General features: G+C 43.1%; 1 protein-coding gene and 1 long non-coding RNA gene across 2 annotated transcripts in view; both read left to right on the top strand.

The window, feature by feature from the left end:
• The first annotated feature begins 79 nt into the window (after window positions 1–79).
• On the top strand, window positions 80–4,167 carry LOC144215751 (mortality factor 4-like protein 1). The gene is made up of 12 exons (XM_077744868.1): window positions 80–236; window positions 787–833; window positions 905–972; window positions 1,051–1,137; window positions 1,350–1,427; window positions 1,520–1,545; window positions 1,739–1,830; window positions 1,956–2,057; window positions 2,504–2,592; window positions 2,687–2,859; window positions 3,660–3,744; window positions 3,830–4,167. The coding sequence occupies exons 1-12, from the start codon at window positions 197–199 to the stop codon at window positions 3,912–3,914; spliced, it is 972 nt and encodes a 323-aa protein (XP_077600994.1). The 5' UTR covers window positions 80–196; the 3' UTR covers window positions 3,915–4,167.
• Window positions 4,168–6,131: 1,964 nt separating this feature from the next.
• Window positions 6,132–14,726, top strand: part of LOC144193410 (uncharacterized) — a 28,543-nt gene continuing 19,948 nt past the window's right edge. The window contains exon 1 of the long non-coding RNA XR_013325753.1: window positions 6,132–6,311. This is a non-coding gene — a long non-coding RNA (uncharacterized LOC144193410). The remainder of the gene's footprint in view (window positions 6,312–14,726) is intronic.

Genomic DNA, 14,726 nt, shown 5'->3' with positions numbered 1-14,726 from the left:
AATAAAAGTCATTTATTTAGGAGGTGGGTTGTAAAGGGAAACAGTTATATAATGTGGTTTTATCCTCGTCGCGTTTTGCTTGGTCGCATTTGTCGACGTCACCAGATCGGTGATGACGTCTATAAGTGAGCGGCACCGTTTCAGATTGGAATGGGAGCTGGCGATTTTTCCCCTATTTTGATCGTTTAATCCGTGAATGGCGCCGAAACAGGACCCGAAACCTAAATTTCAAGAAGGTACCGTGCTTTCTATGTGTGTCGCGTTCCAATTGCGACGTTGGTTGGGGTACAATTCGATGGAATGAAACTCAGACACAAGCCAGCATCTCTACCGCTGCTAGCTTTCATTGTTGTTGCTATGGGCTTAGTGTATGCTTTTGTTTCAAAATCTACGTCTTTATCTATCTTTTTCTTGAATATAGTAAGTCTTATTTGACCAAAACTTCCCAATCATTGATTAAAATGCGTTTGCAAACGTTTAAACGTGCCCCATTTGTACCCTATTTTTCTGATATGCTATTAGCTCAATTTGGCTACATTCACAGTCAAGGTTGGTTGACGTTCACACAATCCCAAATGAGCTACACGTTTAGGAGTGCGTATTTTATTTTCAAATTGTAATATGATCACATTGCCACAAAATCGTGGCGATTGCACAGCAAATAAAGCATGCACGAACATTTTAAAAATAGCAAATGCAAATATATGATCTCAGCTAGGCTTTCACTTTAACTCGGTGCAGCTTGTGAATCGCATTCTTGACGTAATAAATAAATATTGTTTCTAGGTGAAAGAGTGCTGTGTTTTCATGGGCCATTGCTCTACGAAGCTAAGGTAAGTTTCCTAGCAGCCTGTCTTCTGTCTTCCACAGTCTTCTTTTCAAAGTCATATCTCTCTCCCTGCAGTGTGTTAAAAGTAACGTCAAGGAGAAACAAATCAAGTACTTCATTCATTACAGCGGCTGGAATAAAAAGTGAGTGAGCCGACAGTCAATCGCTTGGATTTGACTTGACCTGAACACCTTATTGTCTGCCTTTCCCTTTTGTTGTAGTTGGGACGAATGGGTTCCTGAGAGCCGAGTGCTAAAGTATGTGGACAGCAATCTGCAGAAACAGAAAGAGCTTCAGAAGGCCAATCAGTAAGTCCTATTTGTTTAGTTCTTCATATGGTGAAAAAGTTTCAAGAGTAAAATCTCTCCTTGTTTAGACCGCAGTATTTGAATGCCAAGTTTTTGTGATACAAAAAAGAAATCAAAAGTAGAACTGTAAAATTTTGCATGTGTCAATAAAGTGATAGGCCATATTTGTCCAGTTGTTGATTGCGAAGGTTGACTTTCTTTTCTGATCCTAGAGACCATTATGTTGAAGGAAGAATGAGGGGTGCTGCACCGAATAAGAAGATACCCGCGACCTCGCAGAAAAACGACGTGTGGGTGCAATATTTCCTTTTCATTCAGTCTCCCACTTTTCTTCATGCCACATCAGATTTGTAGTTGTAAAACTTTTTTTGTACAATTTCAGGAAAACCAAAAAGAACAAACAAAAAAGTGAGTATGCACTTATCATTTTACTTGAACTGAATGTCATATATTGTGGCCATTTTTTGTACAGCCTTATTCGGTTTCCCTTTTTACATTTCTTAAGCATATTTAGACAAAATGTTGTTTTTTCTCTCTTTAAAATAGCTTCTATTTAATAGGTAGAGGTGAGGTAGAAAAAAATGTTTTTTTTCGGTTCCAGCTCCTGGTCCAGGAGAAGGACCGAGTTCGGGAGGGGACCCAGTCCACCCCCCACGGAAGAAGAGGGCTCGTGTTGACCCAACGGTTGAAAGTGTAAGTTGCTCTTTCTCTCTTACATCTATCTTTGTTCCCATCTTACTGCGTTTGAACTCACTCGGGGAAAGAAGTTTGGCTTGCTGTATCGGCTAATGTCATGTAACTTGATCTTGTTTGGCCAGGAGGAGACCTTCATAAACAGAGTGGAAGTTAAAGTCAAAATCCCCGAGGAGCTAAAACCTTGGCTTGTAGATGACTGGGATCTGATTACGCGACAAAAACAGGTTAGTAGTGTATTCATTTTAAGGCACCAGTGGAGAAACTGTGACCCCTAGTGATCTATTTGTGAAGGATAAATATACTTCATATGAAACAAATCTGGCTACTGTATTTTGCAATGGAAATTTCCCTATGTAGTATTTTGCTTTTTTACGAACCAATTTGCCCGAATTGATGGAACGATTGCTGCCAACCCTCCCAATCAATATATTTTGGATGCCTATTTTAGCCAATGGCATTGCAAGATGATCATTCAAATTCAGTAAGTGCCTGTTAAAATTGATTTGATGCCTACCACTGTCAATGGCAGTGAATTAGTCAATATTATTTGTATTCCTACATTGATTTATGTACTATAGTATTTGTTAAATGCAAGTTGAGGCCTTGAGGTGCGAAACCACAGTAAAACAAACACAATCACGATGGCCAACTCTTTGTTTTCTGTCTTCAGCTTTTCCATCTGCCCGCAAAGAAGAACGTTGATGCTGTTTTAGAAGATTATGCAAACTACAAGAAATCGAGAGGAACTTCTGACAGCAAGTAATACTTTTTTTTGTAATATTCCCAGAGGTGTGCTTGTTTTTGAATGCGTTGGCAGAAGTTAAAACGTTCTTTTTTATGTCATTCACTCTAGGGAGTTTGCCGTGAGTGAGGTCGTTGCCGGTGTGCGGGAATATTTCAACGTCATGCTGGGCACGCAGCTGCTCTACAAATTTGAGAGGCCGCAATATGCAGACATCTTGGCCAACCACCCAGATACGTCCATGTCGCAGATTTACGGCGCACCCCACCTGTTGAGGCTCTTTGGTAAATCCTTTCACGCTATGTTAGCCCTTATAATGGCACTTATTTAACTCCTTGGACGCCGCTACCACCGCTAGAAGTCAATCATTTTTGACTAGGAAAAGCGCAGGCTCAACTTTTGAAGACTGGTTTCATTGGAGTAACCAATGTCCCTAAAAGGGTTAAATCAGTTTGTAAAAATAGTTAACATCTGCTTATGTTCAACCTGATCTTGCACAAAACCAATTTATAGTGAGTTTAACTACAAATGGCTTGTCTCTCCAAACAAAACTTTTATAGGGCTGTTTTGAAATGAATAACTTAAAGGCAATTGTTGAATTCGGGAGGATTTATTTGTTGTGTTGTTGTAGCTTGCATAGGATTCTTTCTGTTGTTAAACATCCTAATCATTTTACGGCGACCCCATTCGTTTTTACCTACGAGCTCCCGAAGTGAGCGTCTCTTTTGAGAAGGAAAATGTCTCTACAATCTCAGTGGTGATTAGCCGAGCTGTTTTCTCCACTACTCAGTACAAGTAACGTCTATGCATAAAATCACTTTCCAACTATCATGCAAGAGGACAACAACAGCTATCACAACTGTCTTTTCGGAGGTTGGAAAAATCTGGTCTCAATATCTGTTGCGACATTTGAACGATAAAATTAGATGCAATCCATCCATCCATCCATCCTGATTTGTATCAACTCAGCCGCTACAGTGACCTAATGTGGCGGACCAGACAATTCATTTCAATAGTTTGAGGCCATCATTTCATCTTGGTTTAGCTGCTTCTTAGTAAATGTCTTCCTCTTTGGTCTTACAAGTGCGAATCGGAGCCATGCTGGCTTACACTCCTTTGGATGAAAAGAGTCTGGCACTGCTGCTGACCTACCTGCAAGACTTCCTCAAGTGAGTCTCAGCTTACTAGAGATGGCTAAATCATCAGTTTAGCAGTACAACCAAGCAGTGGCTTGACTTGTGAGGTCCATTGCAGGTACTTGGTCAAGAATTCTGCAACGCTCTTCAATGCCAGCGATTATGAGGTGGCCCCACCGGAGTACCATCGCAAGGCCGTTTGAGCTTTTTTTTTTCCAGGAAGAGTGAGTATCATGCATCAGGATGTGAAAATACTCCAGGAAGTATTGGACCAATTTTTCAGTTGTCTTTCGTGTGGAAGCTGCAAAGTATGCTCTCCCTGTATTGGTATAATTTTTTAATACCACCCTTTAGTTTGTATATCTTTTGACAAGGAACTTCAGCATTTCACTGTTTGGTTCTTTATTTTTGTTCGCATATTGTCATCATTTTCTAATAAAAACTACTTCATTTCTTCATGTGACTTTGCTTCATGGCACTTGTGTACAAAATTGCACTCTTCTTCCAACACTCTTTTTGGCTGTTGCACTAAAGAGATAAAATGGGTCCTATTTAGCATGTTGGTATTATTTGGGCGGTGTCCTGAAGAGCAAAGCAGTGAAGTGTGAATCCAACCCATAAGAAATGTCTTGGTTTAGCAAACAGTTGATACTAAAAAAGCCTGGAATGATGATGAACATGGAACCTAACTGATGGTTTGCATTGAGTATCTCACAGGGTGCCGGTAATGACCTAAGTGACACTGGAGAGAGGAATGTGTCAGGCATTTAGATGATTGGCAGCTGATAGTTTTCAGCTCAATGGCTATGACGTAATTGAGATGCCAAATGTTTCTTTTTCACACTGATTTGTGGTTTCTGCTCTACCGTCTAGCTTGGTTTGTGGTTTCAGCTCAACTGGCTGCTTTACACTTGTTAAGGGAGAGATCCTTTGAATAGCATTTTCCTCAGCCTTAATAAAACACACATGTAACTTCACTTAAGTGTCCTCTCAAGAAATTCAAATATCAAACGCAAACACCATCATTATTCTTACATTCGCCATGATTCCAAAAACAGATTTTATAGTGACTCAAAACTAAAGTACAATCGTTTGTACTAAAGTACAAGATGTCATTTTTTTTTTTTTTGCAAAGGAAATGTCACTAATGAATTCCACAGTTGAAATATTGCTATCATGTTTAGTCATTGCAACACATAAAACTGTCATCCAATCTGCGGCTTCCCTCCCAAATGACATCAATTCGAGGGAAAGGGATGGGTGATAACCGCAGCTTTAGAAAGTTGTCATTTTAGCTGACTGATGGAGGCCACTGGTGATTTCCCCCCACAGCAAATCCATCTGCCCGCGACTCCTTTTGAGGTGAAAAACCGCCATCTTTTAATGTGGCACTGAATGTTTCCCCAGACTGGGAGTTAGTGGTGGACTAATTAGATATTGGGAGGCGAGTCTTTTACCAGCGTACGGTTGCCAGAGCTCTGTGTGACTGCATGTCATTAGTATTGGAAAAGTACACCCGTCCACAAAGAGCCGCGGTCACCGAGAGACACTAAAACATCAAAGAACATATCCAGCTCTTCTGGGGGAAGGAATTTGCACAACATAAACAGCCTGTAAAATGGAAAACTACATCTGTGTCTATTTGTTTTGCTGAACGGCAGCCAGCCTTGGCGGTTCTCGCTCCAAGTCCTTCCAAAAACAGTGCTTTTCCAAATAAAAGGAAAAGGCCTGTTTCATCCATCTGTTTCCAATGCAGGCCGTGCAAGTACTGGAGCGCTTTACAGCACCGGATCTCACTCGGTGGGAGGCTAATTCATTAAAGCCTTCTCAACGCATTGGGCCTTTTTTCAATTAGCTTGGACATTACATGTTTGATGATACGTGTGTCACTGTCACTGCATTTATTTATTTATCATCTCATCTCATTTTCTGAGCCGCTTTGACCTCATTAGGGTCGCGGAGGGTCCTATCCCATGGGTCAGAATCGGTGGCCAACCATGCACACTGACCCCCATACAAAGGGGCAATTTAGAGTGTCCAATCAGCCTACCATGCATGTTTTTGGAATGTTGGAGGAAACCGGAGTACCCAAAGGAAACCCACGCAGGAGAAAGTGCTAACTGCACACATATGGACATGACCTGGATTTGAACCCCGGATCCCAAAGCTGCGAATCCGACATGCTAACCACTCTTTCCACCGGGCCATCCTAATTATTTATAATCTGCATTTCTTACTGCAACAAAGTGAATTTGCCAAGTACGGTATGCTTAAAATGTTATCTAAGAAAGTGGTATATTTGTAGAGATGTGTTTTCATTTTTTTACCTGAAGGGGGCAGACTTGTCAGAGAAATAAATCCATGAACCTTGATTATATTAGTTCATTAGGTCACCTGTTTTAACCCCATAAAACTGGAATTTCCCTTTGGAACATGGTTGCTCTGTTTTAATCTATGGTTAAATTGATAATATAACTGGATTTTGTATTTCCTTGTAGTGGTGGCCTCATAAGGGTTGCAGGTGTGCTAATGGATCTCATTTTGGGCAAGAGGTTACACCTGGTGAGATCACCACCCAACCAATCACAAGGCACATGCAGGTAAGCAACCATTCTCACTCAAACTTTTTGAAAATGGACTTTTTTTCATGCTAAGGTTGACTTAACTTTGTTATACTTAACAAAAATAAATGGAATAACACTAAGTCGTAATTCAAACCTGGACCTCAGGACTTTAAGCGAGCCGTTCTAACCACCAATTGCCCAATAAGAAGTTAACAATTCTCCCACTGTGAACGATTTGTTTCCAATAGACCAGTAAAAAAAGTGCTTTTCCCCCTGGTTCATGTTACACTGCAGATTCCAAGCTGGAAATGTGAATTGAATATCCATAAATAGAAGCCAACGCATCAATGTGAACTCCATCGCATGACCGCCAGCGTGCAAGCACGTGGCGGAAAACAGTAGATCGGTGGCTGATTAGGTCATTAGAAAGTCTAAGTCGTGACACGCTGTCCAGCTGCGCTCTCGGTCAGCTCTGGCTCGAATGATTCGCCGTGACCTCACCCAATTGCTGCGAAGCCCTCGGTGTTCTAACTATTTCTCCTCGCTTGTCGACGCCAACTCCCCTCTGGGACCGCCCGGCCGTCGGCCCGTGCCGACCCTCCTGTCGGTGGGCAGAGGGGCGGGTGGGGGGCGTGGAAGGGGTAACGAGGAAAACGGCTCGACGGTTCTTTTCTGGACTGACGTACACACAGTTTTGCTTGGCAGCCGTTGCTGTGTGCGTTTGGGGGTTTCCACATTTTTATCACTTCTCTTTCCCCCAGTGTGAGTGTTCATTTGATGTTCTACTCTCCCTTCAAGGGTTTTACACGCTATAATCACTCCTCAGGTGTGTACTAACATTTTATGTGTTGTTTTTCAAACGGAGGCTTATGTAATGGAGGATGGGATGTCTCTGGAAGCGCTGGGATCTGGATATTATTAGGCCATAATTTAAGAGACCAGTCACAGTGTTGGAATTGGTGCATTGAGCCACCTTGCTATTACCCCATCAAGAAGTGGAAATGGAAGAAAATATAGAGGTGGTAATTATTTTCCTTGGAGCCAGTGGAATATTTGTGACTAGCTCAAGCTCTTTGTTATACATATATATGTATTTTACGGACGGAAGCCTCACCTGAGTATAAGTCGCAGTAGCCAAATAATACACAATGAGAAGGAAAAATATATGTACAAATTGCAAAGGACTTAGATATTTTTTGGAGGCAGTTTTTAAATTTGTTTTCAAAACCCCAACTTTTGCACTGAGGAAATGCAGCCCATTCTCGCCTTTCCCAATACCATACCCCACACGAATCCTCCCACACTAGTGAGTCAGTCTAGAATGAAAGAGAAATAGGACAGCATGAATTAAAGATTAATACGCCATCTGCTGGTGGCTGCGTGTCAGCCTCCCCTCGGATGTTTAATCACCTGATAGCGTTGTGTTGGAACACAACAACGGCGCTGTTAGACTCGCTGTATCGTCACCGAGCTCAGTTATTTTGATCCTCCTTCAAGCCTGCTCATTGGATATTCAGGGCTCTATGGCATTGGCACATCTGTGGCGCCGTGTGGACGCCACCCACGGCAAGGCTCCGCACGGGCCCACGGCGGAGGCGGATGTCACGGATACGAGGGCTCGAGGGCACGCTTAAACCGGAGGCCGTTAGGGAACTTCCTCTTCGCCATCCAACGCCGCCTGCGGTCTGGACGTAGAAGCTGTAGAAAAGTTATCAGGGGGGATTCATCGGCCCCTAGTGGTGAGAACGGCATCAATTATTTGCGCTGGCAGATGTTCACAGGAGCAAATATGCATGAATGCGGAATTGGCAGGCGTCCCTCAGCCTTCGCCATGAACGCAGGAGCAGTTGTTGTGCTGGCTCGGGTACAGACGGCATTCGTCTGAGCTGTCAGCACCGCCAACCACTTTGCTGGAAATTATTTCAGCCCTTAATAAAGGAACCGTGGTGCTCTATTACATTTGGCGGTGGGGTCAACATTCTTGGTGGGTCTGTCATCACGTGGACGCACTCCAACAGTGGGCCTTGTGTGCTCGGCCCACCGCCCGCCCGCACAGCCTTTAACCCACGCATGAAAATAATACTGGCGGCCAGACCTCAAATGCAGCCGGCGGACTGCTTCGCATTCAACGGTGGGCTCGACATTGTGTCAAATATCGCATTGACGATGATGGACTCGCTGATACGTGTGGACGGCTTCTGTACGAAGAGGGAAAGGTCGCATGCAAGCTCATCTAACAGCGCCATTAAAAGTCAAGAGGGAGTAGATCACATTGTTTTACAAGTTAACACATGTCAAGCCTAGGCTGGAAATCAAGTGCATGATTTTCGATTGGCATGTTGCAATGTCGCATTCCCCAGAATACACTGGAAAGAGATTATATCCTTTGGGTAAAAGTCATTAGAAAAAGAAGCATTGACATTTTTGTGGGCCCTTTCTGTGTAATCCAGCCAAATAAATGGGGTGCTATTGTGTCACCTGCTCGCCTTACATGACAAGCTGCCAATAACAATAACAAAGTTAGCGTGAGACGAGCCCTGACTGTTAAACGACATGCAAGCACGACTTGTGGAGAATTGCTACAAGGAAGGCCTTTTTGGCAGACTGCCACTTGCGCCTCTTCCCCTGAGGGCTCTTACTCATGAATCAGGGAAAATGGGAATTTCACATATTAAAAGAGGGTCAACGTCTCTAATCACAGCGTTGGGATGTGGAAGGAGGGGGATTGGGCACATGCTTCACTTCTCTTCAAACACGCTGCTGCTGTTTTAAAAGCACTCGTTTTAAGGGGCATCTGCAAACGGCTCTGTTACGGGAAAACAACCCCTGACAAAATTGGGCACCTGTATCGAGGGGAAAGTCGTTCCTGCCAATTTGTTGACAACATTTCACGTAAAGATGACAACGTTGTCAAAACGATTGACGGACTCGGTGACCTGAAAAACAGCAACTGTCATTTGAAGGAAGGTTTTGATGTTTTAATTTGGTTTGCTCTAAATGTAGTGGTGCCTTGAGATGAGCTTTATTTTGTTCCAGAACTACAAATGCTAATTATAAGAATGTCTATGGCATTTCTGCTGTATTGTGGTAGTCCATTTAGGTGTAGCATTTTTTCCCTATTAAGCCATTTAGGGCACTTATATTTAGCTCTGGGCTTGTAAATCAATGCCAGAAATATCAGAATATCAAAGATCATATCTGTTAAAAACTCATGTCAGGTCACTTGTTTACCCTTCATGTCACCTAAGGGTTGCACGCAGTGTATTTGTTGACAGGGTAGTTGGTAGTATTGACACGCAAGCGATTGTTTGTCTGTCGGTAAAACTGAGGTCATCCGGCGCTTTGTTTGTTTGCCCGCTCAGTTGAGTCCACTAAGAGTGGATGCTAGCCAGGAGACTGGGATGATTTGCACTCATCAAGGGGACCACCAGGCACTTTGCCCTAGACTCTCAGATAAGATGACTGGAGTCACTCCAAATGGCTCCTGAAAACAACCCTCAAAGGAAAAAAAAACCTCTGGCAACCGTAAATATTTGGTTAGCCAAGCACTTTATGGCGTTTATTGTAAGAGGAATTATAGCAGTGGGGAGGTGTCAGATGCCTTGAAATATTTAAGACGTCACCCGCCAACCGTCCCTCCTCGGCCCAACCCGCAAAAGTCGAACAAATAAGCAGTTGGGTGCGGGGATTTTTTTTCCAAACAGGTTGGAGAAAACAGGTGTGAGCGTGCCGCCCTATAGGCCAATTGCGTGTTTTCCTGCAGAGGTGAATCATAGACAAGACAGGGCCATCTCCTTGTTGCCACTGTTTTGGAATGAAAAACTTTAAGTAGTCTACCAATGGATCCAAGACAGTTATTTGCTGGCAAATGTTCAACAAATTAAAAGTCACCAGTGAATTTGAATGAAGCAGAAATAGATGACGTATTCCCTGTCCAATGGAATGGATGTCTATTTTGGTCAACTGTAGTCAATGGGTGCATTTTGCCCTGCTATCAACATTTTTGTCCCGGAGGCAATTCTGGAAATTCCATTCATCCAAGCAGGAATTTTATAGTGCTTGTTGAGTTGGACTTGATCCCTGCTTACGGCAGACAACAAGCAAACATTGAATTATGCCTCTTTTCTTTTCAATGGCTGTACCATACCATATTTTCTGGACTATAAGTCACTCTTCATTATGAAAGTTTGGGTGAGCCTACAACTAATACTCAGGGGTGATTTATGTTATATTTTTGTTTTTGTTTGGGCTATAGTTATCCAAAAGCTATAAATTTTACATTTAGTAGGTGCATTTTTAGCCAGTTGTTCTCCATTCAACTATTTTCACTTTAATTGTATTTATTTTTGGTTTCTAATCAAATTTAAAAACTGCCCTCTCTAAAAGGGAACATAATATTCCAGGGTGACCTATATATACTTTTTTCCCCACTTCATTGTGCATTATTTGACTGGTGCGACTTATAGTCCAAAAAATATATTATTCGTTTTGTAGACAAAGTTTACCCTCTCGGCACATGTCTTACCAATCATAAGACTGAGACTTGAAACAATGTATAAAAGCATAGTGATTTTTCTTCCCTTTTCCTTTCTCTCGGCATACATCAACTCACCAGTTCTCCCTGGCCTGTCCTCGCCCTCTATGTGTAGCTATCTTGGTGGATTAAACTGAAGAAATGACTTGGCCGATAAAAATGATTTATGTATGGCCTAAATATGCACTGTAGTTTTAACCATTATTCCGGTATAGAGACGAACCGCATCCGAGATATTTAGTCAAAAGCTTCTTCCGGATGAAAGGACAATTCTTAAATCAAGCTTGCATGAATGTTTTAGAATGTGTGACCAAGTGTTCATGGGCATTGTCCTCCTCTGCCACTCATCCACATTACACCAGGGCGTCTGTCCGTATCCGTCGCCCCCTCATCTCAAGCCCCGGGTCTTATTACTTTCATGTCGCCCGACCCCAAGCGTACCCTTAACCACTTGGCCCTTCCTCTCCCGACTGGCTTCTCAAAAAAAAAAAAGGTCAGGCGTCCGCAGATTGCCATAGGATGGGGATTCCTCATTATCCTGTTAACTGTACATTTATCTGACAAGACGGGTAGAGAAAGCAAGAGCGACCCCCGGCATCATTAAGCTTTAATGGACAGCCTCGGAATGAGAGGGAAGCCATAAAAGCAGAGTCTCTCTTTAATGTCTCTGATCGCCCTGACAGGATTATTAATCAGGAACTAAAGGAATTTAAAACCTTTGCTCTTGGCTCCCTCACTTAGAGTCTTTAGCTCGCGCCATTACGTAGCAAGCCAGGGTCAGGAGGGCCGCGGCTAATTGGTTCTACAGGGTTTTGAATAACAATGAGCTGAGCCCAATTACTGAACTACAGAGAGGCGGAGATGAGAGCGTCAGGGCGGAGGAGGCGGCCCGGTGGAGCATACGCACGCGGGACGGAGGGAGGAGACGTTTGGCGGTGGCGGTGGCGGCGGCGAGGGCCGACATCCCCCTCCCGCCAGTCGGGATATTAATGAAATCAGTAAATGAGCGCTGGCACAGGCGGGGAGAAGCCACGCGATGGAGAAGAAAGAACCTCCGCCACTGCTGCCGCCGCTGCCGCCTGGCTGGCTCCTCATTGGCTATTCCTTTTGACTTTCACAGCAAAAGCCTCACTCCTTTTGTCCCACATTTTCTTTTCTCTTTGTATCTCATGTTCATTTATTAGTGATGCGTTTAGCTCTACGCCGACACGGGGGCGGGCGGGTGGGGGTCCCAGTGGTCCTTTGATAGCGCCGCTCTAACGCAGCCTGTTTTGTAAAGCCTTTAATGCTGTCTATGGGGCTTTCTTCTGCACTGATGGCCAACATAGTTAGTCCCACAAGTTTTAGAGCAGACTGGCCTATAAATCTCAGCTCACTCATTCAAAGGCACAAATCCTCATCTTTGCTTGTTTTTTTTTTAAGGTTCTTACTCATCCCCGGTGACACGTAGCCGCGACTGCGCATTTGTTACTACACGACGCAGCTGATGATGAAATTGCCTTATCAGATTTTGGAAGGCCTCGTTTATTCCGGCGGGGCTAAAAGAGCTTGTCGAGCACTTGGGGAAGGAAGCGCTTCCGCCATTGAAATGTTTGCGTCAGTGGCACTTTTTTTTCTTCTTCATGGATCTGCTTTCAGATTCATGAATATCTCTACTCTTCGAGCATTTGCGGCTTTCAAGAAACGCCGCCGTTACGCCGCCTCTTTCTCGGCAGTCATTCGAGTGGGCGCAAATTGGAAAGAAAATTCCAACATGGTTGGGTTTCACCTTAGCTGATGTTTCATTTTGGCACTCCTGGGACTGACTGCACGATGTTAATTGCTTCAAGCAGAGGTTTTAGCCTTGACCTTTCTGCGCGAGCAGGCAAACCAAATTCTCAGCGGCGTGGCGTGGCACGCCTTTTGTCACTCGCCGCTTTCTTCCCAGATGAGACGGCTTCTCTTTGCTTATGTTTTTAATCGGCTATAGAGCAGCAGTGTCGTACTCCAGCTGGAATGAGAAGGAGATAAATGCCTTCTTAACTCAAGACTGCAAATGAACTACAAATCCTTGAGCTGGATTGCTGCTCATTCTTCAATTATGTAAGCCTCCATCTGTGCTTTCTTTATTCTGTCTTTTTTTTATATAATTAAAAAAAAAAGCAGAGTATGGGCAAACATTACCACCCCACCAGATGATGACATTGTCACCCTGGGAGTGATAAGGAACGTGAAAAAAAGCAATGGAGCCTATGTTGGTGTTACCATTTGCAACGTGAGCGTGAAATGTGCCATACATGTTTTGTTTATGCCATCCTGAATATTCATCTGCAGCGATTGATTGGCTTCGTTTACTTTTGTCTCTTGGAAATTCTGACTGACGGCGCCTTTCATCTTCGTCCACCCAAAAAAATATATCTCGAACTTTTAGTATATTCTCAACTCTTCACTGTAGTATTTGCATGCCGTAAGAGTATAGCGTCTGCGCTTTCCCAAGAGTTTATCATTATTTCACATTTATTTTGTCTCTCTAATTACCTAATTAATTCCGTTGTTTTGATTGCGCTGTTTACCGTGTGCTCGGCGGAAGTGTAATCCGGTTGTATTTGTCTGTTTGAAGAAGAAGAAGAAGCACCCGCGCTGAATTATTCATGCTCCGCTTCAGCTACGACAGCGCAACCGTTTAAATGATGAAGGCATTCGTGAAATCATTCCTCCCACACGCACGTACGGCGTTCGTGCTCGCTCTCGCACACGCACGCGCGTGCAGGAAGCGTCCCGAGGTGGTGAAAATGAGCAGAAAAACATTTGCTTTGCATTTGAGTTTACTTCATATTTAGTAGAGAACTCGCTGGCCGCCATTGACAGCACTAGACTCGACTTTCTCAACCCTTGTTTTTTTAGTTGAGGCTCACTTACTTGTCTACCAAATGTTAATATTGTGCCTACGTGACCGGTAATAGATCACGAGGAGATTATTTATTCATCTTGATTCACAAAATTAGTCAATTGCTCAATATAGAGCTAAAGGGAAAGAAAACACATGTCCATCCCAGTGGAAATAATCTTGTTTATTAAATTGAATCAACATAGAAAGAAGTAAATAAAGGCCAGTAATTCCAGGAAGTGGCCACTTGACATGGGGGCAGACACTTTTCTAGAACTGGTAATCTAGTTGTATGCATTCCAAATGACCCACTCTCCCATGTTTTGTCATTAATACCCATTATCACACATATTATTATTAGTGTGAGTGCATATATAACTGGCATATAAAAAAACCCCTATAAAACTTGCCGTGATAGGCCCAAATCCAGATTTCAGATGCTTTGAACTGAAGTTTCTCAGAGGCGTTTATTCGTAAATCCTTAAAACATTGGAGAAAGTACACACTGCATATGGATTACGTCGTTTTTATTGACATATTCAAGGTTTTAACGGAGAAGGCTGGATAAGCGTATTTCATCTTAAAAAGCATTATGCTGCACCTCTAAGTTTATTTTTAAAGTAGTTTATGTTGTACCTGTACCTTTTTTCAAAGCTAGAGAAAGAGAATAAACGGGTCTATTAATCAAATATAATACATCCGTAGTTGTACTCCACCCTCAAGGACAGAATTAGGTTTCTAGCTGTCTTCCGATTGTTGACGGGAAGAGTATTTTCCCCAATGGGTTGGCAAGGAGAGAAGCGCTGGCGTTTCCCAGGAGGCTTGTCTGTTTATTGTGTTTACCGTCAAATCCTGAAGGACATGCAGACGCACTCTTTGTGCATTTTTCCTCATCTCATTTCCTTCCTGTGAACTCTACGCGACAAGTGAGGGCGTCAGACGTTTCTTTTATGCATTTGCAAAAGCGCTTTGACATCTCTTAAGGGACCACACTCCTCTTATACACTCATTTACATGAAGAAAATCCATAGACAGGCATCATTTGTTGGCT

The sequence above is a fragment of the Stigmatopora nigra genome, chromosome 2, assembly GCF_051989575.1.
Source record: "Stigmatopora nigra isolate UIUO_SnigA chromosome 2, RoL_Snig_1.1, whole genome shotgun sequence".
NCBI classification, from domain to species: domain Eukaryota; kingdom Metazoa; phylum Chordata; class Actinopteri; order Syngnathiformes; family Syngnathidae; genus Stigmatopora; species Stigmatopora nigra.
This window is presented reverse-complemented; position numbering and strand designations above follow the sequence as displayed.